The 27,899-nt window shown below is 38.5% G+C and overlaps 1 protein-coding gene across 7 annotated transcripts in view; it reads left to right on the top strand.

Annotated features, from left to right (window-relative positions):
• The window catches only part of Pde4b (phosphodiesterase 4B), a 467,475-nt gene extending 441,895 nt beyond the window's left edge, over window positions 1–25,580 (top strand). For 6 of the 7 annotated variants that reach the window (XM_004661721.2, XM_045149397.1, XM_045149398.1 and 3 more), the window contains 9 exons: window positions 7,443–7,536; window positions 11,444–11,619; window positions 12,996–13,094; window positions 13,237–13,401; window positions 15,327–15,426; window positions 17,721–17,875; window positions 17,970–18,092; window positions 18,997–19,179; window positions 24,742–25,580. In XM_004661721.2, the coding sequence (XP_004661778.1) occupies window positions 7,443–7,536; window positions 11,444–11,619; window positions 12,996–13,094; window positions 13,237–13,401; window positions 15,327–15,426; window positions 17,721–17,875; window positions 17,970–18,092; window positions 18,997–19,179; window positions 24,742–25,107 (1,461 nt within the window). In that variant the 3' untranslated portion in view covers window positions 25,108–25,580. Of the gene's footprint in view, window positions 1–6,508; window positions 6,826–7,442; window positions 7,537–11,443; window positions 11,620–12,995; window positions 13,095–13,236; window positions 13,402–15,326; window positions 15,427–17,720; window positions 17,876–17,969; window positions 18,093–18,996; window positions 19,180–24,741 lie in introns of those variants that run through there. The other variant, XM_004661723.2, reaches the window with a different exon arrangement.
• The last annotated feature ends 2,319 nt before the right edge of the window (window positions 25,581–27,899 follow it).

Below are 27,899 nucleotides of genomic sequence, written 5' to 3' on the forward strand. Positions count from 1 at the left end.
CTGTATTAGCTGGTTCAGATATAGCTGCACTCCCTGATGCAGTGGGCATATTTGTTTTGGCCAGGCTAGAACAGCATTTGTGTTTGAATGTTTCCCTGCTAAGTTTTTTTCTAAATTTTTAGAAATTTATTTTATTTTACTTATGTGTGAGAGAAAGAGGCAGAGAGAGAATGGGAGTGTAAGGGCCTTCAGCTGCTGCAAATATGTGCCTCCTTGTGCATCTGGTTTACATGGGTCCTGGGGAATCAAGCCTGGGCCCTTTGGCTTTGCAGGCAAGCACCTTAATCCCTATGCCATCCCTCCAGCCCTTCCCTGTTGTGTTTTAACACTCAGGATCTGGTTACACAGATTTTTTGGAATTAGTTTGATTGGAATTAGTTCAAGATATTTTTGTACTAATCTTCTTTTATGTATTTTTAAACCTGAAAGTTGTCTAATGTTGTCTATGACTGACACAATAAAATTTTCAAATTGAAAAAAGCCATTTATTGTTTTTGAAGAAAAACTCAACAACAACAAAAAAGATCCTTAACACAGTACTAAAATGGGAGAACTTTGCCAAAAATTTTAAAAAGACCTTTTTTAAAGGTAAGATGACCATATGAGTTAAAATGAATAAAACATAAGTTTTCTTCATAAGTTGATACTTTTAAAGAAGAATTCAGGAGAATGCTCTTCATACCTAATCTCATGATCCAAAACTGTATTTCCCAGAAAGCTCCTTATCTGTTCAGTGAACATTAGTCACAGGGCAACTTCAATATTTCCAAACCCCAGTCTGTATTTAAGGCTTATTTGCTTGCAAAATTTCCATGCAATACTAAAATAGAGCATTAAACATGGAGACATTCTCTTACAATTACCCATGTACACAATTCCCATAGGATACACAACATGAGCAAAATCTTATTAGGTTCCAGTTTCACATGAAAAATCAAGATTCAGAAGAGAGAATGGATATATGCAAGTCCATCTGCTACTAAATTTTCTATTTTCTATTTTTTTTCAAGGTAGTGTCTCACTTTAGCCCAGGCTGACCTGGAATTCACTATGTAATCTCAGGATGGCCTTGTACTCATGGTGATACTCTTACCTCTGCCTCCCAAGTGCTGTGATTAAAGGTATGCACCACCATGCTAAATTTTCTATTTTTGATGTGTGTGTATGTACTGCCCTATTCTATCATTTTTACACGTTGTTTCCTTGAAATAGGATCTCTTACCAAACCTCATGTTGTTTTTTAGGTAGACTGGCTGACCAGCAAACTCCAGCCATTCTTGAATTTTTGAAGCTAGAAGTCAACAAAGACTTCTTTTTTATTTCTCACGCCTTAGTTTAGAGACTATCTGCTCAGAAAGACCTTCTCTAACTATACTCACTTTGGCTTATTGAAATCACAATTTATAGTTTTGGGTTTTGGTTTAAAATCTGCTCATTACCCATCTCCATTAGATTGTAAAGTTATAGGGAACATAAGTCAATTACATGAGGCTTAGAAATCTAACCTAATTTTTCCAGGACTAAATATGTTGTTAGTGGAAAACTTATTAGGGATCCTGTTTCCCATTGTACTATCATTGGAAACATGTAGGTACTTGCCATGTCTAATTCAACATTTTATTCCATTTGTTAGGTTAGAAGAGAAGCCCCCATTGGATTCACAGTGACTCCCCTAAGCTCACTATAAGGCTAACAGTTGGTTGAACAAGACACATGAGATGCAGTGATTTGTGAAGCTTGTTCCTGAGTCTTCTCCTACATTTAGTCACATAAAACCCAAAAAGATCAGGAACACATGTTTCTTTCATGTAAAGCATGTTTTGGTTATTTGGTTGGTGGGTTGGTTCAGTTTGGCACAATTTGGTTTATCTTTCTCTCCAAGGGCATGCCCTGTGGACATGAACCTGCAGAGACTGGCAGTGGCTATTGCACACATCTCAAGGAGCAATTTAGGAGCACCTGTTGACTTTGTCTGCAGAAAAGTAGTCTGACCACTTTGTCATTGTGAGGTGGCAATTTCCCTTTGATACCTTGCGGGTGCTCCTTTTGCCCAACAGCACATTCAGTTCATTCGTACCTGTTACCAAATCTAAGGCTATCTGTGCTTACTTGAGGCTTTGGACAAAATATGGTGAATTCTAAAGACTCTTACTTAGGGTAAATTGGCTAAGTTAAGGAAGATTGAGTACACAGAATTACTGACAGCTCCACATCTCCAAATGAGATTGATAGAAACATTCTCAGCTTTTGTTTGGTCTTTAACTCAGGGCTTGAAGTACTGGGCACTCACAATCACATGAAACTTCCACTGAGTCAGTGGCCTCTAGGTTCTTGTATGCGAATTTGAAGAATGAAATCCACAGACCATAGAGGGTGAAGTTCAGAAAGATTTTATTATAGGCCTTAACAGAAGGAAAGAAGGCAGAGCTCCTGCCTAGTGTAACATACCTAGTGACTATTATTTTTTTTTTTATAGGAATAAGACTTTATTAGATAGGAATGAGCTAGCTCCCATACCAGGTGTCTAGGTGCCTTGAGATCTTATTTCTGGTTTCTAGGAAAGGGAAACTCCTTTTGGAAAATGAGATAAGTCCAGAGCCTTCTGAGGTTTCTGGTCTTTATCAAGGTAGAGACTCCTTTAGGGAAAAAGAGTTAAAGAAAAACCAGAATCCCCTCTGACAGGCTCAATGACATGCTATAATTTTAACCGCTTTTAGTTTACTTTCAGAGCCTGATAACCCTACACTGATAAATAAGCAGTTCTTAAGGAAACCCCTGAAGCCTCCCAATGTCTTTTATCTCAATAGTATGTAAAAGTCACTAGCAGAAATCAATACAACTAATGTCAAACACACTATCTGCCATGTAGTGTGGTAGACCGTTTTTTATAGTTGGAGAAATATTGAAAATTTTAAGAAAATGCAACTGATAACAATTCAAGAGTTGTTATGAGATGAAAGTGGAAATCTTTTCTTTTTAACATATTTTATTTTTATTTGTTTGAGAGAGAGAGAAAGAATGAATGAATGAGCATGCCAGGGTCTCCAGCCACTACAAATGAACTCCAAACACATGTGCCACCTTGTGCATCTGGCTTCATGGGTCCTGGGGAATCGAACCTGGGTCTTTTGGCTTTGCAGGCAAGTGCCTTAACCACTAAAGCCATCTCTCTATCCTGAAATCTTAAAAGTTCTTAAAAGGAATTGTGACTGCTGGATGTGGTGGCACACATTCATAATCTCAGAATTCTGAAGTTTATGGTTATATAGAAACTTAATAGAAATACAAAGAGTCATCCAATAGTGAGCCCTGGTTCCTTAACTTGCCTCACTTGCTATGGTGATTTTAGTCATCTGTTGATAAAGGCTGTATTTAGTTATCAAGCCAACACTCAAAATCTGCCGAAAGACTTTTAAAGAATAAAAAGGGGTGGGCCAGCATATAAAATGACATAAAAAATTCCAGGAATAATTGTTGGTCTTATTTTATTTCTCACAAGAAGGGATGGCCTCTGTCAAAATAAAAAGTTTGGAAAATTTTAATTATCTAAAAGTGTCTCTCAACCTGACATAACAATAAGGATATTACCATGAATAACTTTATAAGATATTTAGACATGTAATATCTGAAATACATGTATACACTAAAAAATTGATCTGAATTTTACATTCAATTAGGTATGTTGAACTTTATTAGCTAAATTAGCAAAGTTACATATGCAGAAGAATAAATACATAAAAATAGTATACATGTACTCTCTATGGTTTACAAATGCTATGTAATATAAAATCAGTGATGATACAAGTCTTCAGTGCTTTTGTCCATTTAATCATGTCACTGCAGCAGTTGCTAAGAGTTGTAAGAGTTAAGGAAATGTGGGTCATGAGGAATTTCTATAAACATTATTAAGGGAATTACTGTGGGTCTAGGAAGGGTCATTTTTAAGCATTCTAATGTGTGTCATATTTTCTCTTGAAAAGATTTCAGAATTTGTAATAAAAAATCTACAATGGCAAAGATAGATAGGAAGAAATCCTAAAGAAAGATTTCAGGTGCTATATAAATCCTAGTCACAATTTGTAGAACAATAGTATTTAAATTCTTCTGATTTTCTATTTCCAGTCTCTGTCAGAGGCACTACTAATGTGCTCCAACTTTGTCTTTTATGTTCCTTGAACACACTCTAGCCAGTGAATGGAATTCATTCTGTCTTTGCTTCATCATAGGTGTCAATATTGTATTGTAGAATTATTGTGGAGATATTTGTGCTGGTTTTCATCATATTTGTTCATAGTGTGTGACATGACATCACAGGGAATTTAAGAAAAGAAATCACTCAATTCTCAATTCTGTACACTTGGACAGTGTGGTAGTTTGAATAGATGGCTCCCAATATATTCAGTATTTTATTAGTTTGTAGTTTGGACCTGCAGCCACCTGGCTGGAGAAGGTGTGGATTTGAAATTACAATCTAAGATATGCAAAGTGCCTAAGTTCCTCCTGGAGTTCCTGAAGTGTGCTGGGTGATGTGGTTTTTGGGCTTATGGTCTCTCTGTCTCCCCCATGAACCGCCCCCCCTCGGACCTGTGAAAGCAGGGCAGATACTTCTGCCATTATGGGACTTCCCCTGAATCTGTAAGTTTATTAAATCCCTTCCTCCATAACTTTGCCTGGTACAGAAGTTCATCTCAGCAAACCTAAAACTGTCTGCAACAGACGGTGAACTGTCTGCCCCTTTGCTCAGAGACCAGACTTGTTTGCTGCATGCCCAGGGGCTGTGCTCCCTGGCTCCCAGCATGGCTAGTATGCCTTCTTTCATTCAGTTACCAGTTCATCCGGTGCTAGTTCACTTGCTTCTCAAATAAGACAAACATGCTATTAATAGAATTCAGCATGGAGTTTAAAAGGAATATATGAAAGACAGACAGAAGGGAAGAAGTGAATTATTAGATAATCTAAAATATTAGGAATAGTAGAAATTATAAATCTCATAAAGGGTTTTTGAGAAAGGGAATAATATCCCTGTTTTATTTTGTTTTGTTTCTGTTATACCTTAGTGTCAGATTTAGAAAATAAAACATAGGGGCTTTAGAAAGAGCCCTTAGAAATTAGCCATTTTAGCAGGGTGTGATAGCACATGCGTTTAATCCCAGAACTCCTGGAGGCAGAGTTGGGAGGATCACCATGAGTTCAAGGCCACTCTGAGACTACATAGTGAGTTCCAGGTAAGCCTGAGCCAGAGTGAGACCCTACCTCGAAAAAAGAAGAAGGAAGTGGGCAGGGAGAACAGATGAAGGAAGAGGGGGGGAAAGAATGGAAAGGAGGGGAGGAGTAGGAGAAAAATTTATTAACAAAAGAAACAGAGCCCCAAGAAGTGAGTTTATCTCAATCATTTCCCTTTAACCTATGTCACTGCTGTCCATTTCTCTCTGCCACTTAGACCATTCTTTGATTTCCAGAGGGATTTTCAACCCCTTCACTTTTGATGCCCTGGAATTCCTATAAAGTTGTGACCTATAAAGTATAATATTTGAGTCAAAGTTAATGCCCCCTAAAGTCATTGTGACTCTAATGACTCCAATAGGTTGCACATGAACTCCTGGGAGGTAGGAGCACAGGGGGGGGAGAAGAGTGGGACCAGCCTGAGCAAGTATCCCACTGCCATAGGTCCCCAGTCTTGTATGTATTATAATGTTGACAAAGAAAGGGGGCTGGTAAGAGAACCTATAGGATTTTTAAACATGTCTCAGGTGGCTAAAATAAAATTAAAATGATTTAACTCATAAATATTTCTAACATTAATGAAAGAATATAACACTAAGACGTCTAATAAGCAAAGTCCCTCACAAACCCAAAGCATTTGTTCAAATAATATCTTATATTTACTAACACACTCTAGATTCTAGATGGAAAGGTCAAATAAGTTTAATCCATTTTCTGAGTATGATCTAATATGCATATTAATAAACTGATGGAGTGTAGAAAATTTCACATTGCATGTGAAGTACTATTTAAAAGAAAAACTTTAATTTAACTCCAATACATTTTATTGTGAAAGCAGAATAAATGAGTCAGCATGTCATTGGTGGGCAAATATCACCCTCAAATGCTAGTTAAAAAGAAATTTCTCCTGTATTAGAAACCTAGTCTGAAAACAGCTACAGCTCTAAGCTTTATCATTTCAAAAAATAAAAAGCTCCAAAAGTAAATTAATGGAATACATGAGCTCTTAAGTGGCTGGGCAGAGCACTAGGATTGCAACTGCAGAGGAGACACCTACAAGGGGGAGGGTGGACTTCAGGTTCACTTAAATATTCATGGAGCTTCCTCCATTTTAATCTCCTTTTGTTAAAAGATGGCTGTTTCCTGGTTAGGCAGCTTCTGGGGAAAAGGGAATGGTTGCTTCCTTCGGTAGAGTTCAGCTAAGTAGAACTGATCTAGGAGGAAACCCCTTCAGGCACTAGGACTCTGCATAAGTGATGAGTCCAGTGAGTCAGGCAGCTGACGACGTTTGGAGCTTGCTGCTCCATACAATTCCTGACTTCATTACTCTCCTGCCAGGAAATAAGAACAAGCATAGGCTTCTTGCAGGGACGAAGTACAAAGATAGGCTTGGCTTGGATTAGGAAATATACACTGGAAAGGATTCATCTTTTCTTAAGCTTTGGTTCTTTTACCACTGGATCTGCAGAGCTGTCCAGATCTTCCAGGATTGCGTCTCTCAGAAGTGAATTCTTTCAAAGGGATTTGTGGATTGTGGAAAGAAGAACCTCCAAAATGCCGGAGGCAAACTATTTGCTATCTGTGTCTTGGGGTTACATCAAGGTGGGTTAGACTGACTGCATCTTTGATAGAATGTAAGACATTTAGATCTGTGTTTTCTGTGAAGTAAAGGGCTTCAGTATGATTTAATTTATATATCCAGTCACCTGCTGCAGCTTCTTATAATGAAATAAGGGATTGTTATATTATAATATATTTAGAAATACTATGATGTAACTTTTAATCCTGCTCTTTTTCAACTCTATGTTTAAAGGAGTTTTCTTTCTTTCATTTTCCCTTAAACTTTTCATTTAAATGCTCTCATTGTATTGGTTATCAATTCAAATTATATTTTTAAATTCATTTCTAATTTTCTATTTTAAAACACAGCTTTATTTTTCAAGTGGAATTATTTTAACCCCTATTAAAATTCCTTCCTCTATGTTTGCACCTTCAGAAGTCAGATCTTAATTCTAAGAAATCTTAAAAACATCATTTTTCCTAAAATGATGATGAAATAATTACAAATTAAAGGATCATATGTTTTGTAGAACCAATTCACTTATCTAATGATATCATTTCATACTAATCTTTTGGTTCCTAGAAAGAGTTGGGAATACTTAAAGTGATAATTTGCTCTTTATTTGGTAGCTAATCCATTTTGTTTTCTTCATAAACAGTTTAAAAGAATGCTGAGCAGGGAGCTGACACATCTCTCAGAGATGAGCCGATCAGGGAACCAGGTGTCTGAATACATTTCAAATACTTTCTTAGGTAAGCTATTATTTGTGAAGTCCTGTCCTGTAACTGAGCTTTTGCAAGATGTGAATTTATGCAGACTATCAAAGATACCCCTTATGAAATTGGGGTAGGGTGGGGTTAAATCACAGAAAACAAATTCATTCAAGACCTCAAGGCAGTTTTTAAGGGAAAAAATATTCAGTTAAATAATGTTTTAAAAATAAAAATATCTATTAAAGGCAGCAAGTCCCTCTGAGCTAACTCTATATTCTGGATTATTTATATGTCCCCATCCTCTCTGTCAGGACCTCCAGAGGTCCTGTCACCTAAACGTGGGACAGCCCCTTTGATGTGATATGCTTTCATTTCTTCCAGTAATGAGGGTCTGGTTAAAAAACAAAACAAAACAAACAACCCTTTCCTAGAAGGTTATTTCTCAGGGTTGTGCTAACTCTACAGTACATGAGAATGTGCCCTAGAAATAATTTGAGTGTAACTTTGTGAACTGATTTCTTAAGGATAAGTGCTGAAAGAAGGAAGGAATTTTATATCTAAAAGATCTAGTTTTCTCTAGCCAGCTTCACTGTCTTCCTATCCTTTTCTGCTCCTTCATTCTCTGTTGCTTCATTGTACAGGACACCAACCATAAGGTTTGCAGGAGTGATCCTCAACTGCATTCATAAATATTAGAGATTTCTGATCTCTGACTTGTAGGTATCTCTGTTGTAACCTATTTTAATTTAGTGAGGCTGAAGAGTATGTATGTGTGCCTCCAAAATGAATGGCTGAAATTCTGATTCTGTTGCTTTGGAATTACTGCTGAATTATCCTTCTTCTGGAACCCCATTTTCCAGAGAAATACCCCCACTCTTGCAGCTGAGTGTCTCATTTTGGGCACAGGCACTTATCACTCAAGGAACATTAGCATGGGTGCCTATGAAGACATATATTGTATGGCCTGTAGTACTATTTTTTTTCCTTTTTTTTTTTTTTTTTTTTTTTTCCATTTTTTGAGGTAGGGCCTCACTCTGGCCCAGGCTGAATTGGAATTAATTATGTAGTCTCGGGGTGGAATCGAATTCATGATGATCCTTCTACCTCTGCTTCCTGAGTGCTGGGATTAAAGGTGTCTGCCACCATGCCAGGCTCCTGTGGTATGATTTTTATCAGCCTCATCTCTCTAGCACTGCAGCACTGTCTGTTATCAGCATACCCATCAGCTTTCTCTTTCAGCAGTTCTGTGTCTGCAGCACTGTGCAGCCTGTGGTCCACAAGTACATTAATAGGGGGCATCCAGACTATCCCATATGTGGGTGTGTGCTGCACATGGTTTCTTTAGCTGTAGAAGCAATAATCTTTGGCAGAAAAGAGTTTTTTTTTTTTTTTCATATATCCAATCTTCCAAGATGCCTAGAATCTAACTTTATAGTAGATATTATAATGACCCTTTTCTTCTCCCAGCTTTCCCTTGTATCCTTGTGAATAGAGGAATCTCCCCCTCACCACTTCAGAGATATCCTGTTTTGTGTAACATTCTCAGCTGGACCCTCAACAGTTAAAACATATCCAGAAAGAAGGGACATCCTTTAATTCAGGGATCTGGGAGTCTTATGTTTTTTCCAATCTCTAAAAAGACAGTGCACAAATGAAGGCAGAAGGACAGGCAATAGGGTTGTGTGCCTACCTAGGCACTAATTGATGCTATTATATGGTAACAGACTAAGGTTCCTGGAACAAGTAGAGTTCAGAATATCTAATTTCAGGGGAAATAAAGGGTATAGATGGAGATAGCACATACATAAAACGAGATTTTTAAGTGTTATAAGTTGTTTAATATTTTTATAGGCAAATTGTCCTTTTAACTTCCCTACTTAATAGAACTTTTAAGATTTGAAGAAAAGTGTTTAGGAATGTTCATGCTTAAAAACAGGGCACTGGGATCTAGTAAGCCACACACCTCAACTTGTGCCACTAATAGATTTTGAATGAGACCAGTTTCTATTTGTGTTTGCTTCACTGACCAGCTGTGTCTCCATTATATATTGACCACTTAGAATGTAAATCCACTATGGGTTTCTCATTATTTTTTAGTCTGTGTTTCAGATGATTTCTACACTATGCTGCCTAAGTATTGACCAGGAAACTTGGACTAGGGAAGCCTGCTTCCGGTTTCAGTGCCAGAGTAGGGGAACACATAGGAGTGCCTAGCTGACACCCTGCAGTGCAGCACTACTTCTGCCCAATTACTGCTGCAGGCAATCTTTAATTGAATAAGGGAGGAGGTGCTGCAGGTCCCACTAGGCATGGTTGTATCTGCCTAGGCACTAGGGGCTTCTAATAGCCTCATTAACCAGATGTGTGAAGAATGGTGGTTGGGAAAGGCAAGGGCTAGTATGGCCTTTCATTTTAGTAAAAAGTAATACTTACTAGGAGTGCAGTGACAGGAAGACAGGTAATTTCAAAATAATATAAAATATAGATTCAATGCCCAAAATTGGGTGGCAGGAAAAGGTTTTTCTGATGTTAGATTGTTTGGAAATGCCTAAGCTCGTAGAAATGACTAAAATTCCCTCTCTAAGCAAAAGTTATCGTCTAGAGCACCATACAGGCACATAGGGGTGGAAGAATGCAGTCCCCACCTCCACCCCAGCCAGGTGACAAGGTAAACTTGGAGCTGGTCCTGCCAGCTTCTCACCATGCTTGCTTTGCTTTGAAGAAGTGTTCACAGAGCCTCTGAGCAGGCAGAAGTCCCTGGGGAGGACACAAGACTATGTCATCATCTGCATGAGTCTAACAACAAATAGTCTAGACCCAATATGGTATCTGGAAGCACACTTTTTCCAATGGAGTAGTTGTCTCTGTGAAAATTAAATTAAATTAAAGATTCAACAACAGATGTCATTTAGTTGAGGAAGGAGTAGATAAGCCACAAAATCATTATTACTATTATGGATTCACAGGCAATGAGTGAGAGATTATGCACTTTTGGAAGTGTTCAGGATGCATCTCCCAGTGAAAACAAATACAGCATTCGACAGCATGCGATAAAGGGAAGAGTTTCTACAAGTCACAGTCACTTATTTCACTAATGTTAGCTCTGCAGTAACCTTATAGCATCTTTTTAAATATTAAAGAAGTTATAAATATTTAACAAGTATAAAGAACTATAATGTCTATAGAGTATGAGTATGGAGTATGAGTATGGAGGTCTTAATATTTATTAGCGAATTAATGGGCACAAAATATGAAGAAAAAATCTGAAATGATAATCTTCCCCTTCCTCAAATGGTAACAAATCAAGGCTTTAAAGTAATTATACACATGAACCATCTGGTTTTTTTCTAACATATTTGTTGCTCATTTAAGCAGATAAAATCATACAAAATTTTTATTAAAGGAAAGTGATGTCAAATGAGGCAACTATAGTTTGGTTTTGTTACCTGAGTCTCTGGTCTAGCTAATGTTTTTATTTGTTTTGCTCTTTGAGACAAGGTCTCATGTAGTCAAGGATGGCCTTGAACTACTGATCCTCAGGCCTCCATCTCCCAAGTGTTAGGTCTACAGACATGTGCCACCATGCCAAGCCAGTAAGCATAATTTTAAAAACTTTTAAATTTTTATTATATTCCCTTTAATGAAAAATCAAGTACTAATACCCCACCTTTAAAATATGAATATTATTCCAAATTATATTAAAAGCAGAAGATTGGGCTTTATGCCATCTCTGCCACTTCTAAGATAAGTTTACTCAGCTCTTCTGGGCCTCAGCTCACTTGGGTAATAAAATGGAATGGCAAATCATATTCCTTTCCTACTTCACCAGACTATCTGCAGATCCTGTGAAGTTATGCAATAAGAAATTGAAACCTCATTACACCTGGCTCATGTTGTTCTGAGTATTACACTATATGCTCAAAACCCTGTCCTTAATCCATTGCAGACAAGCAGAATGATGTGGAGATCCCAGCCCCCACCCCAAAGGACAGGGAGAAGAAGAAGAAGCAGCTCATGACACAGATAAGTGGGGTGAAGAAGCTCATGCACAGCTCGAGCCTGAACAACACCAGCATCTCCCGCTTTGGAGTCAGCACGGAAAATGAAGATCACCTGGCCAAGGTGCATATGGCTGTCCACTATACACATATGCCATATACTTTAAGATCACTTATGTCTTGTAAATTTTTATGATGAGGAAGATAGCCTCCCTGTCCTTTGCTAAGGAACCTAATTGAAATTTTTCTTTCATACCAAAAGAATTTCTGTCCTAAGTATAAGCTCAGTAATCCAGAATCCCTCATAAGTGGAATAGCCAGTTGAAGGAGCCCAGGAAAGTGCCAGGGAAAGCCAGCAGGTCTACAGAATCCCAGGGGACAGTGCACAGAATGGCAGGGCTGGAGAAGAAATGAAGAGGCTGGCAAGCACTGGCTTCGGATCCCAAATCCCAGTAGTGAAGGAAAACACAGAAACAACCTGTTCTTCCTCTAGAGGGCTAACAAAGTGACAGCTAAAGTCCTCATAGCCTGCTGAGAGGATCAAATGAGCTTCCTCTAAGATAACAAACATCATGCTGAGACCTTCTGAAAATTGTTAGACAAAGACCCATAAAATTTTGTGCTTTGGGGCTGGAAAGATGGCTTAGCGGTTAAGCACTTGCCTGTAAAGCCTAACGACCTCAGTTCGAGGCTCTATTCCCCAGGACCCACGTTAGCCAGATGCACAAGGGGGTGTGCATGGAGTTCGGTTGCAGTGGCTGGAGGCCCTGGCATGCCCATTATCTCTCTCTCTCTATCTGTCTCTTTCTGTGTGTCTGTTGCTCTCAAATAAATAAACAACAAAAAATAAATAAACTGTGCTTTGAGCAGTTACTCAAAATGGAACAAAATTATTTCTTAATCAGATAATCATGGAATAATCCTATAATTAACACATGTCTGAGTGATGGTCCTCCAATGCCTGACTGTGACCCAGCATTCCTGAGAAAGAACCTATATCAGGCATTCTTCATTCTTTATATTAAATTGGGGTTGAATTCTGTACATCCTGACAGCTGAGTCTTCTTGACCTGACTTTAGTGATAATAACCGGAGGGTAGAATTTCCCCAAAATTGTTTTGCAGATGTTACTGATGGGCCAGTGAGTCACAAGGAGAGAGGGAAAGGAGTCAGATAAATGTCTCTGCTCATTCAAGATACCTTTGAAAGAAGCATTGGTTGAAGACAAATTCATGACAAGGATAGGTCAGCAACTAAACCATAAATAGATATAAACTTGGCTATTTCTTTCAAAGAAAAAATGTGCATGAACTTGTACCTATTGTGAAAAGGATACCCAACCTACTAAGCCAGACCATTCTCAGAATTCTCATGCAACTAGAACACCCTAAGAAGATACATTAACAGCTACCAAATCCCACTAAAGAAAATCTTTAAAAATATTTTTAAAAATACTTTGAAGCTACTCTTATTGCTAAATACCTCTAATTTTGATTGCAGGAGCTGGAAGACCTGAATAAATGGGGTCTTAACATTTTCAATGTTGCGGGATATTCACATAATCGGCCCCTCACATGCATCATGTATGCCATATTCCAGGTGGGTGAGTGGGAGTAAATGCTGGCTGTCTGGTCATAGAGCTCTGAATGACTTTTTTCCATACCAATTTATTTTTGTGATTTAACCTTTCTTCATTTTTGGACATCCACTTATTTGTGTTCTAATCCATTTTACTACATAGGAAAGAGACCTTCTAAAGACATTCAAAATCTCATCTGACACATTTGTCACCTACATGATGACTTTAGAAGACCATTACCATTCTGATGTGGCTTACCATAATAGCCTGCATGCTGCTGATGTGGCTCAGTCAACCCATGTTCTTCTTTCTACACCAGCATTAGATGTAAGTAGTTATAATCTGTTTTGTATATCCACCCATCTTCTTTTAAAGGTACCACACAATATACCATATGTTTACACAAATAATGCAATTGCATAGCTCTAAGCACTTGAGCTGCATCTTTTCTAGGCATAGCACTCACCAGTTGGGTTAGTTATAAAAAGAAAAAAAAAAAAAGGTCAACACTTGTTTCTTTGCTTTCCAACTGAAAATTATTAAATTAAAACCGTCTTTAATTCTTCATTGTATTCCTGGTAAAAGTTAGAATATATCACCAAAGATCTTGTACAGTGTCCAGTACTTAGTACATATATAATTCTTATACTGATTTGAACTGCCCACCTCCATCCCAAGCACTGTGGAGGACATCACATCACTATAATATAAAATGTTCTGTATAGTCCCCATTAGGAATTGACATCCACAGATTCATCTTTCCCAGAATTCAGCAAACTAATTTTTTTCAGCAAACTAATTTTTTATGTTGAAGACAAATTAACAATAAATCTAGAGTAAACAAATGAATAACAAATGAATAATAAAGTGTTCCCTGTAACCTTTGAGGAGATGGCTATGACTCCTTCCTTCATAGGTTAATGTTGTTGCATTTGCTAGTATAATGTCATATGCCTAGCTATGCTCTCCTGCCTATGGGTATATGGAAAGGGTGATCAGCTACTTCCAAAATGTTTTGGGCACTTCAGGAAGGGACTGGCCAAGCCCTATCCAACCACCTTTGCAAACTCAGTTTGGGAAGTGAAGAAAGATTAAGTTGTCTAAAATTCTGTGGTTAGCTTCCATATTTCTTTAAAATATTTTTTATTTAATTGCAAGAAGAGAGAAACTGAGAGAGAGAGTAGGGGAGGGGGGATGGGTACACCAGGACTTCTTGCCATTACAAACAAACTCCAGGAACATGCACCACTTTGTGCATCTGGCTTTATGTGGGCACTAGGAAACTGAGTCCAAATCATCAGGCTTTCTAAGAAAGCACCTTTAACCACTGAGGTATCTCTCCATCCCAGTTTCCATATTTTCTAAGAATAAAAATTTATGACTATTTAAGAAAGTGAGATAGAGATAAGGATGTTTAGGGGAGAGGGGGAGGAAAAACCAGTTCTGTTTTTATGTTCGATATATTAAACTAGGGCAACATTATTTAACTAGTACTAGAGATAACTTCTGGAGGAGAGATCAGAAATTAACTAGTATTTGAAGGACCAGAAAATTTAAGTATTCAGAGATGCCAAGGAACCTTCAGAGCATGACCTAATAAGTACTAGGTTCAAGTTAGTATGCATAGGGTAGGGAGGAGAGGGAAGCCATCAGGGCATAGCATAAAGCAGTGAAACAATGAGGATTAGCTTTCACTCCTTAGGGGTGTTCTCAAATTTTACTGGCCCATAGTAAATATTTAATAGACATATACTACGCACTGAATAAAGGAATTACTGAATATGTAACAGCTTGTGGCCCCACTATAAATTTAGCTGTGGGAAATAATTTATTGTTTATCTTATAAATCTGGAGTTCAGTCATTTTTCCCAAGTTACATAGCCTAAATACGAAAGTTACTATATTTATCCCCATGCAGAACTGATATGACTTGTTCGACTTGAACATGCTTGGGTACCATAAGTACCATGTTTTCATCCCCCCAACACCACCATCCAAGAAACCAGCATCAAGCATTCACACACTATGGACATTGTGCTAATGACATTCTAAGCCTCTGGCTCAGTGTGGGCTGAGCTCTGGCCACTGTCACTTTCACATCAAAGGCTTTATGGTAATAGATTCTATGTATAATAAAGACAGAATTTTGAATTGTTATATAAATCAATATGTCCAAATAAAATGAAATGAAATGTAAAAAAGCAGAATAGGTCAGTGTGATGGGAAGTTCATGTGCTCATCTTGACCCACAGGCTGTCTTCACTGATTTGGAAATCCTGGCTGCCATTTTTGCAGCTGCTATCCATGATGTTGATCATCCTGGAGTCTCCAATCAGTTTCTCATCAACACAAGTGAGTTCACTACTAAATAGTCATCTACGATCAGGGTGTGATTCATTGCAGTTTTCACTATGGGTAATAATAAGTGTGATGATGAAGTAATCCTTCCATTTCATCCAATGTGCTCAGGCTTTTCCTGGATACACTGTCCAGTGTGACAACACAGTGCTTGAGCTGCATGGAGAACATAGAGAGGATCAGAGAAAAGCCATTAAAAGTGTCGTTTGGGCCGGGCATGGTGGCACACACCTTTAATCCCAGCACTGGGAGGCAGAGGTAGGAGGGTCACTGTCAGTTCGTGGCCACCCTGAGACTCCATAGTGAATTCCAGGTCAGCCTGGGCTAGAGTGAGACCCTATCTCGAAAAATCAAAAAAAAAAAAAAAGTGTTGTTTGAGAAATACAATATGAAAAGAATGACAGATTTGGAACTGCCCAGGGAGGCAAGGAAAGCTTGGGAATAACTGATAGTGACTTCCAATTTTGTTCAGTGTTCTCACACACAACATAGTAACCTATGAACATCCCATCCTGTAGGATGCTAGATCTGAGCATTTTAAACAGAAATAATATTCCCCAAGAAGCCTTGGAATGGATTCCACAATTCAAGAGGAAGGTTGTTATATGCCCCACACATTCTCTTTTGATTGCTCTGTGTTGATTATGGATTAGTCTATAGCAAAGATAATGACTTAGTATATCCTTCAGAGTCTGGCATGAGAATCCCAACCGTAGCCAAAGATTTGATTATGCCCAAACTGTTTGGTTTCTATGCTAATAAAAACTCATCCATTCTCTTAGTGTATTATCTGTCTGTGCTGAAAATCTAAGTGCACTTTCTTCAGAGGACCTCATTATCCCATTCTGGTCATGATTGAAATCAAGTGCTGACAAATTTATCAAAATTCTGTTTGCAATGCTCTTTAGTAAAGAGTCCTTTTGCTATAAGTTCCTTTTCATTACCATCAGAGTATCATCTGAGTAATCTAAGCTTATGATACATTGTTGTTGTGGTTGCTTAAATTATGTCCTACTGAAAAAAAAACCATAAACTTTGGGCAGCTACTTGTCTTCCTGAGTGATGTCAGTTATTTAATTTGCTTCCAGTTACCTTCACACAAGAGAAGCAATCTTTCTGCTACACCACCTACTTCATGACAGCATATAAAGCAGGCTTGCTGAGGGCTGGAGAGATGGCTTAGTGGTTAAGCGCTTGCCTGTGAAGCCTAAGGCCCAGGTTTGAGGCTTGATTCCCCTGGACCCACGTTAGCCAGATGCACAAGGGGGTGCATGCATCTGGCGTTCATTTGCAGTGACTGGAGGCCCTGGTGTGCCCATTCTCTCTCCCTCTCTCTCCCTCTTTCTCTGTCTGTCACTCTCAAATAAATAAATAAATAAATAATATTTTAAAAAAAGAAATACTTAAAGCAGGCTTGCTGATCTGTGCCCTTAATCACAGGGAAAATAGAACCAATGATTTCAGATAGCCTACCACCTGTTCTGAGGATGTACCTCAAAACACACTATTATAGCAATAGTCTGTGAGTAAAAGCAGCACCTGAAATTAGTGGTGCATCACCATAACTTGGCTGGTTTCTTCATTATAAGAAAACGAGATTCATGTCTATATTCCAAGGTCCAGGGTTCTACATAACAAAAGATGGCTTTGATTCCTCATTATAAATAGTAGACTAGAAGTTGTAGTTTGGATGCCTATTCATTGTCACTTCTGGTGTGGAAACCCAGAAGACACAAAACTGAACCTAGAATTGTTTGAAAAGAATCATTAATATTTAGTTATTGTATTTATAGAAATTTCCAAAAATCTACATTATTTGGGTAAAATAAAATTATATGCCAACATACTATCTATTTTGAAAACCACACTTACAATTGCCAGAGGTTGGGGAAGATGTGGAAGTAGTAAAAGTTTTAAAAATAAAATATATTTAATAATGTTCAGTGGCATTTTCATTTTGTTCTTTTCTAAAATACAAAATGTATAAATATATAAAGAAAATTACAAGCTGAGATAAAAGTGCAGTTTATCTAATGTCCAGTTATTCATCTAGGGTGAAAAAAGAGTATTTTAAGGCAGTGAATTTTAATGAAAGAGTGAAAGAGAAAGCTCATGCAGCAGTATCTACTAGAATCTTTTTTTTTTTTTTTTAAGAATGGATACAGCTTCTGGTGACTCTTGAAATAATTTACAGAGAACTTGATGTCAATTCTCACTGAAGCCATGCCAGTGCTTGGGTTATACAATTTTACTACATTTTTACCATCTTCACCTTTTCTAAAAATTAGATTCAGAACTTGCTCTGATGTATAATGATGAGTCTGTATTGGAAAACCATCACCTTGCTGTGGGTTTCAAACTGCTACAAGAAGAACACTGTGACATCTTCCAAAGTCTTACCAAGAAGCAACGTCAGACACTCCGGAAAATGGTGATTGACATGGTAAGACTCTACCCTTTCTTCACCCCCATTTACATTAGCCATTCTTTCATGTAGACCCAATCAATTAAAAGGTTTCATTTTTATTTTACTCAAGGTGTTAGCAACTGACATGTCCAAGCATATGAGTCTTCTGGCAGACCTAAAGACGATGGTAGAAACCAAGAAGGTGACCAGCTCAGGTGTTCTCCTCCTGGACAACTATACTGACCGTATACAGGTATTGGATGTTTAACACAAACTTAAGCAAAACATAAGCGAACAGCACCTAGAGAAAGAAAACATAACTTTGGTTAGTTACATGATATGGGATGCTACTACAAGTTTGGACTATTTTTTTTTTCTTCATGGTGATGTTTTTATTGGTTGTATGTTGATCCTAAAAGCTCTAAGATCACTAATATACAGAGGAGAAAATAGTTTTATTTAAACCACATAGAACTAAGTCAAATATCATATACTAGCATTAAATAAAGTTACCTTTATACCATCAAATTTTAAAATCATGCTACATATTTGTATCATATGTAGACATTGCCTTTATTACAATGATTTCTGTTTTCACAGAATTTTTTACCATTTTATCTTTCTGTGTAAAAAAGCTAATAATGTAAAATTTATCCTGTCTTGTGAGAAATATTTATTGAATTTCATAGCTACAATATCTACTTATAAGAGGACAAATGTGACAATTGATCCTAAAAGCTTATGTTTGAATAAAAATCACACCAACTAGAAGTATGTTAAATCTGTTCTGGTTAAACAAATTACCATCAGCTGGTCTCCTTGTACAAATGGAAAATTTGAAGACAGCTACTTTAACTAATTCTTTACATTATTTTCAAACTTAGGAAATAAATGATACCATAATTCACCTTCATAAAGCCCTTCCAGTTTTTAAGCCCAAAGATAGTCTAAAAAGAAATACATATCTCCTTTTTGCTTGGTAGAGAGCCACCCCAGCCAGCACCATAGACATCCTGCTTTTTTGCACAGGCATCATAATTATATTCAACTAAAACATTCTTGGATTTGGTATTAAGTATACTAGGATGAAAGGGATAAGATGTTCTGGCAGTATTTACACTTAATTTTATGGGATTTCCAAAACTTGATAATTTTAGGTTCTTCGCAACATGGTACACTGTGCAGACCTGAGTAATCCCACCAAGTCCTTGGAATTGTATCGGCAATGGACTGATCGCATCATGGAAGAATTTTTCCAACAAGGAGACAAAGAACGGGAGAGAGGAATGGAGATTAGTCCAATGTGTGATAAACACACAGCTTCTGTGGAAAAATCTCAGGTATGTAAACTAAGAGTATTCAAAGTTCAGAAGAATTCTTCTGATGGTAGAACTAGAACATTCTACTTCTTTTAGCAGAATATGTGTCTCCACACATTCTGTGTGGGATGTGGTGTGTCTATTCATGCTCATATGAGATGATCAAGAAGCAACTACACATTTAGTCCTATTATGCTCAGGGATTCATCTGTGTTCTCCATGCAAAGGTTCACAGAGTAGGGATTGTCTAAAGTTTGGGCTTTCTAGCTCCAAAAGTTTTTATAGTTGTCTATGATCTTATCAAACCCAGCTGACACCTAAAGCTTTCTCTCCATCCTACCACTCCAGATCTCTCTTAGCTCTGTCTTAGTCCAAAAGCTTAACTCCTCCCCTCACCTGTGCTTTTGGTACTCTGCTGTTGGGTCTCTCCTTCATCAAACATATTGTCATCATCACCAGAGGTGATACGTGCCCTGTGTCCCCTCCCAAGTTTCTATACCTTTGCGAACATTCTAACATTTGCTGGTGTTAAAATCAATACATTTTCTGTATCATGAGAATAGAAAACAGTATGTGTGCATGTGTGCATCCCTGTGCACATGTATGAGTGCAGAAATGCCCAGGCACTGAGAGGCTCAGCAGCTTCCATGGCTGACCAAGATGGAGCCACAGGGCATCTAATGACCCTGAGAGGCTATTTTGTTAGTGTGGATCCCCTTGACCCACTACCTTCAAACTCTAAATTCAAATATGCTTATAATATCCATGTATCGTTCCTTGAATTAGTTTGTTGTTGGATCTTAGAGAAACTCAAGTAAATGACTTTAATATTTGTGAAAATGGTGTAAAGTCTATATGTCATAAAAATGCAAAATTACACTAAACTTAGCAAGGCCAATTCAAGTGTTTGAGACTTTAAAAGGAGCAAGATATTAAAAAAAAAAAATGTACTTTGGGGGTGGGAGATAGCTCAGTCAGTAAAATGGACCTGAATTTGATCCCTGAAACCCACTTAAGAAAGTCATGCATGGTGACACACAGTTGTTATCCTAGTGATGGGAAGGCAGAAACAGGTAGATTCTTGGGGCTTTCTGGCCAGCCAGTCTATCCTAACTAGAAAACTTCTAGGCCAGTGAGAGACCCTGTTTCAAAAAAAGTAGACCTGAGGTTATCCTCTGACCTCCACACCCATGCATATCCATATATATTTGTGCACATACATTTACATCCTCCTGAACACATCTGAGCATGTACACACACAAAGAATATGCCATTGTCTTAGTTGTGGTGTTTTATATCATGTTGCGTGGGTTGTGTGGGTTTTCTATACCTTCCCATACCCTGATTGAACCCTTAACTCCAAGGTAAATGCAGCAGTTATTTCCTCAGAGTCAAATGATAAATATCTCCTCTCAGTTCAGTTTGCCAACTTCTTAGTGACCCAACCACCTTCCACCCAGTTTTCATTATGAGTATTGTTTGTTTTCCCAGTTCCTTATATGTTATTATCTGTTTCTTCAGCATGGAGGATTCTTTGAAGTATTTTCTGTAGAGTTGGTTTTGTCTTCAAGCACCCCTTTAGCTTGCTTTTGTCATGGAATGTACTTATTTCTCCATCTATTTGAGTGGATAGCTTTGCGGGATAAAGTAACCTTGGTTGACAGTTGTTATCTTTCAGGACTTGGAATACATCACTGCATGCCCTTCTGGCTTTTAAAGTTTGTGTTGAGTAATCTGCTGTAATCCTGATAGGCTGGCCTTTGTTGGTAACTTGATTTTTCTCTCTGACTGCTTTCCATATTTTTTCTCTGGTTTGTGTGTTTGGTAGTTTGATTATAATATGGCGAGGAGAGATTCTTTCCAGATTTTTGTCTGGCTGGGGTTCTAAAGGCTTCCTGTATCTGCATTGGCACCTCTTTCCCAGTTTGGGGGAAGTTTTCTTCTATGATTTTGTTGAAGATGCCTACTATGCCTTTGGTGTGAAATTCTTCTCCTACTGTGCCCTGAATTCTTATGCTTGATCTTTTCATGGTGTCCCGAATATCTCTGTATTCCCACTCATACTTTTCTATTAGTTTTTGGACTATATTAGATCTGCTACCTGGTCTTCTAGCTTAGATATTCTGTCATCTCCTTCATCCATTCTGCTGGTGAGATTTTCTACAGAGATTTTTATTTCATTAACTGTGTTCTTCATTGCTAGTAATTCTGACTGGTTTTTCTTTATTATTCCTATTTCCTTATTTCTGTCTACTATTGACCTCCTTATTTCATTAAATTGGCATTCTGTGTCTTCTTTACTTCCTTTGATTTCTTCTTTGAGTTCTTTGAGTATATTTATAATCATTCTTTTGAAATCTTTCTCAGGCATTTCTTCTAACTCGTTCTCACTGGAGGTCATTTCTGATACACTAATACTTTTTGGTGGATTTATATTGTCTTGCTTTTTAGTGTTTCTTGTGTTAGAATATATATATTTTTGCATCCTGGATTATTTAATGATTAGATTTTCTAGTTAGCTGGGTATTATTAGATGTATTAATCTGATGTTATATATCTTCAGGGTAGGAGCTTAAGGCCCTAGGTGTGGCTCTCAAGACTCTCAGAGTATCTACAAAAGTGACTCTAGGTGTTATGTTTGCCTCCTATGAGAGTATTCAAGTAGGCTGAGTGGAACCAAATACAGATAGTCTCTAAAATTTAACTAAACAATGTACACTTTCAATGAAAAATAGCACAGCTTATTTATCCAAGAGTAGGTATTATGACAACCAGATTCTCTGTCTGTCCCTTAGACTGTGTGGTGCCCCACCCACTCCCTTAATCCTGACAACAAGGAAGTTAAGATTTCTGGTCTGTTGAGGGTTCCAAGTCAGCTTGTGACTAGGTGAGACCCTTCCCTAATGTATAACAGAAGAGGAAACAAAGCCACTATAAATCAAGAAGCAACAAATAACAAGCCCAAAGTACAGCTTATTTAAGAATGGCAAATCTGGGCTGGAGAGATGGCTTAGCGGTTAAGCGCTTGCCTGTGAAGCCTAAGGACCCCGGTTCGAGGCTCGGTTCCCCAGGTCCCACTTTAGCCAGATGCACAAGGGGGCGCACGCGTCTGGAGTTCGTTTGCAGAGGCTGGAAGCCCTGGCGCGCCCATTCTCTCTCTCTCCCTCTATCTGTCTTTCTCTCTGTGTCTGTCGCTCTCAAATAAATAAATAAAAAATTTATTAAAAAAAAAAAGAATGGCAAATCTGACCATCCATCATATTTAACATATAATTTATCCTGATATGCAAGGTGCAACTAACACTTCTGGCTCTGGCCTATATACCAGGTTTATTAGGTGGGTACTGACCTGGTTTAATCCCAGTTACCTTTAGGGATGATTTTGTTCTCAGTTATGCTTGGGTCCCGCTGTTGGTTCAAGTAGGCATGGCCGGGTCCCAGGACTGCTGCTCTGTTCGCTGGAGCTGGGCACTGGTGGTGGGGGAGGGAAGGCTGCCAATGCTGCTCTAGTTTTCTCACTGTTGTTCACTGTCATTCTCCCTTCACATTTCTTGAGTTTGCAGAGAGCTCCAGTGTGAGTGGAAAATACCCTCACCTGGCTTTTCCTGTGGCTCAAGCCAAGCCTGGCAACTGGCCGGGGACCCACGCATGGACCTGCCAGAGCCGCTTCTGCTGGCCTGTGTGGGCTCTGGATGCCCTGGATCTCTCCTACTTCTCCGCTGCCTTTTCAATTTCTTATTCACCTCACTTTTTAGTAGAAGTGTGTATTTTGCTGGCTTTTTTGTTGTTGTTTTGGATTCCCCCTCACCAGGCTGCTTTGGCATGGTACCTATGCCACCATCTTAACTGGAAGTGTCCAGCTTTCATTCTGTATCATGTGATACAGTGCCACAATATCATCATCCACTCTGGTGCTCTCTCAGTGGGTTCTGTTGAACTTTGACAATCAAGCTCTTAACTAGGTGCTTTTATGACGTGCAGAATTCTCTCATTTCATGGCCAAGGAAATAAGCAGTAGATAGCCACTTTTCACAAAATTACCTAGCATTTCATAGCAGACACAAAGCAAATGGAGAAAGGAAGTGACTGCCCTGTGTTTAGCTTACTCAGATTTCTCCATTTCCTTGAATATATTTTGAACATAGCCTCTAAAACCATTAAAACACACATAAAGAAGTAAATGGAGGTAAAAGAAGTGGATAGATGCAAAAGAACTATCAAAATCAGCTCCAGTCCAATTCTTATAACCAATGAAGTACAGAAATGCCCTGATAGTATGAGTTTTGTTATTAAGCTAGGAAAGAACCACAGAAAAGCACACAGATATACACACAAGTACACACATGAGTCATATGTGATCAAAGATCTTGCATACAGTACAACATAAATACATTAAATGACCTGCCCAATACAGGATTGCTAATAGAGGAAGGTTTCCACTGGAGCACAGATATCTGTATTATATCCATGGAGACCCTGGCTCATCTCCCCTGGAATCCAGCTCACCATCTCTCCAGCCCCTAGACCACGACAGGAGAATTCCATTCCCTCACTCAGTAGTGTCTATTGTCTATCTACCCCACCCCCATGTTTCCTGTTTGTGTGATAGTGTGGAGGTCACCACAAGGCCACAGAGCTGGCTCCTACAGGATGCATAGCCTCAGTGTAAGCCCTAACAAAGCCATAAGCTTTGGATTTATGCACAGACACAATAGCCAAAGCAACTACCTACTTGTTTTCCTCCCTTCTTCTGATGGAAGTGACTGTATACCCTATGGATCCAGAACAATAGCAGTCATCTTGCTTGTTTGTGAAGGTTTTTAAGTGTTTTATCAAGCCAGCTGCTTGAGAAGCTCCAGAGTAGTCAGAGGCTGGCTCCAGCCATTTTGGCACAACAACATGTTTCAAAGTGATCAGGGAAAGAATGTTGAATCAGAGCACTTTAGATTTTGGGCTTCCTTCAAAGAATGACTCACGAAATCCAAGTTCTGACAAAGTTCTTTCCAGCCAGACTTCTTATCTGGCATATGTGAAAGGAAAAGCAGTGTGTTGTAGAGAAATGAGCACAGGCTCTGGAATCAGATGCATCTGGGTCCAAGTCTCAGCTTTAAAACTTACTAGTCACATGACCTCTAGAAGTCATATACTCTCAACAAAGTGTTTGGTATAGCTGGCATCAATACTTGCTTTGCAGGGTTGAGAGTTCTTGCCTTTATTGTGTGTCCTGCAGGACCTATCATATAGTACAAAGTCACATCAAGGAGCACATTCTTTTTTATTTTATTTTTATTTATTTATTTGATAGTGACAGACAGAGAGAAAAAGAGGTAAATAGAGAGCAAAAGAGGGAGAATGTATGCACCAGGACCTCCAGCCACTGCAAATGAACTCCAGACACATGTGCCCGCTGGGGAATCAAGCCTCCAACTGCAGTCCCTTAGGCTAAGCCATTTCTCCACCCCTCAAAGGAGCACATTCTTGTTTATCTCTCTTGGGTAATTGTACTCATTCCATAGAAACCAAAATGGCTTGTTTGCTTTCCCAGGCCCTAAGCAGTAACAGATTATAATTTTCTTTCCCCAGGTTGGTTTCATTGACTACATTGTCCATCCACTGTGGGAGACCTGGGCAGATCTGGTACAGCCTGATGCTCAAGACATTCTGGATACATTAGAAGATAACAGGAACTGGTATCAGAGCATGATACCCCAGAGTCCCTCCCCACCATTGGATGAGAGGAACAGAGACTGCCAGGGTCTGATGGAGAAGTTTCAGTTTGAACTTACCCTTGAAGAGGAAGATTGTGAAGGACCAGAAAAGGAGGGAGAGGGCCACAGCTATTTCAGCAACACAAAGACACTTTGTGTGATTGATCCAGAAAGCAGGGGTTCCCTAGGAAAGACTGACATAAACATCACAACAGAAGATAAGTCCCCAATCAACACATAAGTTTCCTCTATGTGGAGATAAACACTGTACCCTTGACAAGCATGCCAGCTGAGTATTAGGGCCAGCCTGCCATGAAGGTCAAAACCTGCACAGGACGAAGGCCACTTGGCCTTTCCAGTTACTTGAGTTTGGAGCCAGAAGGCCATGAAGCAAACAGCAGTTCAGGAAGTCCCACTGTTGATTTGCCTTGCCTTGGCAGAGAGCTGAAGCTTTACATGGTATCATGGACTCTATGTCTATGTCTAAATGGCTTGAAAAAAGAAGAAACAGAGATTTCTCTACACTAAGTTTTGGGAACCTGTCCCAACTAGTGACTGAACTCACTGATAATGTCACTTATAAATCTTCTCACCTGTCCCCTTGTCTGCCAACCTGTGTGCCTTTTTTGTAAAACATTTTCATGTCTTTAAAATGCCCATTGCATACAGGAACTTTTTTTGAGTGTATCTTGGGAAAAAAAAAAACAAACAAAACGGACAGAAAACAGTCTTCTTTCTTGGGCAATATCTTTGGCTTTACTACAGTTAGCTTTTACAAACAGACAGGAAAGAAACACTTCTAACCACATTTTATTTCCTGCCATAGTTCAACCCAGTTCTACCCCAGTCCCTGTAACTTAGATGTTCGCCTGCTTTGAGCCCCACTTTACTCCCTGAAATTTCCCTGCTTTGCTTTAAGCAGAATAAAGCTGAGAAAACCAGAAGGTCAGGAGGGGAAGCTGTATCATTTTCTGTGCAGCATTCTGCTGAGTTAGGTCATGTGCACTGCTGTGTCCCAGCTCTGCTAAGTGACATGGCTGTCCTGCTTTCTCCTTCACTCAGTGATGCCATTTTCAACTCAATGCTACATCTTTCTCTTGCACTGCCTTTCTGCACTAACCTCTCCCTCTATTACTGTTTATAACTGTGTATTTATTACTTAATGTATATAATGTAATGTTTTGTAAGTTATTAATTTATATATCTAACATTGCCTGCCAATGGTGGTGTTAAATTTGTGTATTAAACTCTGCCTAAGAGTTGCAATGTTTTCTTGTAAAGTTTTGTATTGTGTATTATCTAACTTAAACATTACTTAAGAGAGGCATGTGGCCCTGACAGCAGTGAGGATGAGGAGGGGCCCTTGTTCCAAGGGTCAGCCCTTTTCTGGTCTGAGTTGCTAATTCTGCACAACCCCTTTATGAGCCAGTTTTGCAAACAAGATTCTCACATTAGATACTAAATGGTTTATACTGAGATTTTATTTTGTATAGTTTGATAGGGGTAGGGGGAATTGGGATGCAGTTTTTAACCCATGTTCTAACCAAGTTCATGTATATATGAGTTGTGTTATAACTGGGTTCTATTTTAATTATGGCTTTGGTTCAAAAAAAACAACACTGCATTTGTTCACAGAAGATTCTGACCCCCAAACTACTGACCTGGAAGCACGAGCCTTTGGCCTGCTACTGTGCAGGAAAATCATATTTAAATTCATGATGAAAGAAAGCAACGAAACAATGTGAATCTTTACAATAGAATGTGAAGAGATGTAGTAAATCATGCAAATGTGAATCTAATAGCACTTGTTTGGCCTCTTCAGTTTGTAAAATACATTTCATGCTTCAGGTTAGCATCATAACTCAATAGTCAAAGGAAATGGCACAATTGTGCATGACCAATGGGTTGTATGTTTATAAGCACTGCACTGTTTCAGGTGGACATTATATTGTTTTTGAAAGTTTCTCACAATGTATATTATAATATTATTATGATTATATACTGTGCACAAATGCATTCTTAAGACTTTTATATGAGCTAAATAAACAAAAGCATGATTAGATTAGATGTCAGGTGTAATTATTTTGTGGTCAGTTCTGATGAATTAAAGCGGACTATTTTTTTTATTGATTTTGACAATTTCATACATGTACATAATGTAATTGACTACCACATTTACCTGCTTTGGTTGTTCTTCCCTCTCTTACTAAACACCCTCATCTTAACATCTAGTTCCCCTTCTACCTTATACATTATTTTTTTTAATAAGTGACCCAATGATTTTAATTAGGTTTACTTTCATGAGCATAAATGAAGTGCTATTTACTTGAGCATGAATAACTTGCCAGTGGCTGTATCCCCTGGAGGAAATGTCTCTCCCTCCCTCAGCAATGATTAACTGAAAATACTTCTTCATGGAATATTTCCTATTGTCTCTATGGGGATACATGGCAGAATGTTTATTGGGGCCAATCTTGTGATGGTCTTGTAAAGATAACCACAGTTGCTATGAGATTATGAGTGCTCCCTTGTAATATCTGGAAGACAGCATTCCATTGCCATCCTCCCTATCTTTTAGCTCTTTCATTCTTTCTTTTCCCTTTTCACAGATTTTTAAAAATATTTTTATTTATTTGTGAGGAGAGACAGAGAAAGAGAGAGACAAGGGTCACACAAGGACATCTTGCCACTAAAAATGAACTTAAAATGCATATGTCACTTGGTGTAATTGGTTTTATGTAGGGACTAGGGAATTGAACGTAGGTGGGTAGGCTTGCAAGCAAGTGCTTTTAACCTCTGAGCTATCTCTTCAGCACTCAAAGTTTTCTTCTTTTCTCTATCATAGCCACCCTCAAAAAACAACTACTTTGATCAGCCAGCATCACAACTAACATTTCAGAATCTGTGTCCAAAGAGTTCCATGGATGAGAACATATCACTTTATTCCTAGTACCTGTTAACCTAGTTCAATGCTATAGGGGAACAGGTGGTGAAGGAAAATAACACCATTTGTTCATATTGAACCATTTCCTT

Source organism: Jaculus jaculus, chromosome 5 (genome assembly GCF_020740685.1).
Source record: "Jaculus jaculus isolate mJacJac1 chromosome 5, mJacJac1.mat.Y.cur, whole genome shotgun sequence".
Lineage (NCBI taxonomy): Eukaryota > Metazoa > Chordata > Mammalia > Rodentia > Dipodidae > Jaculus > Jaculus jaculus.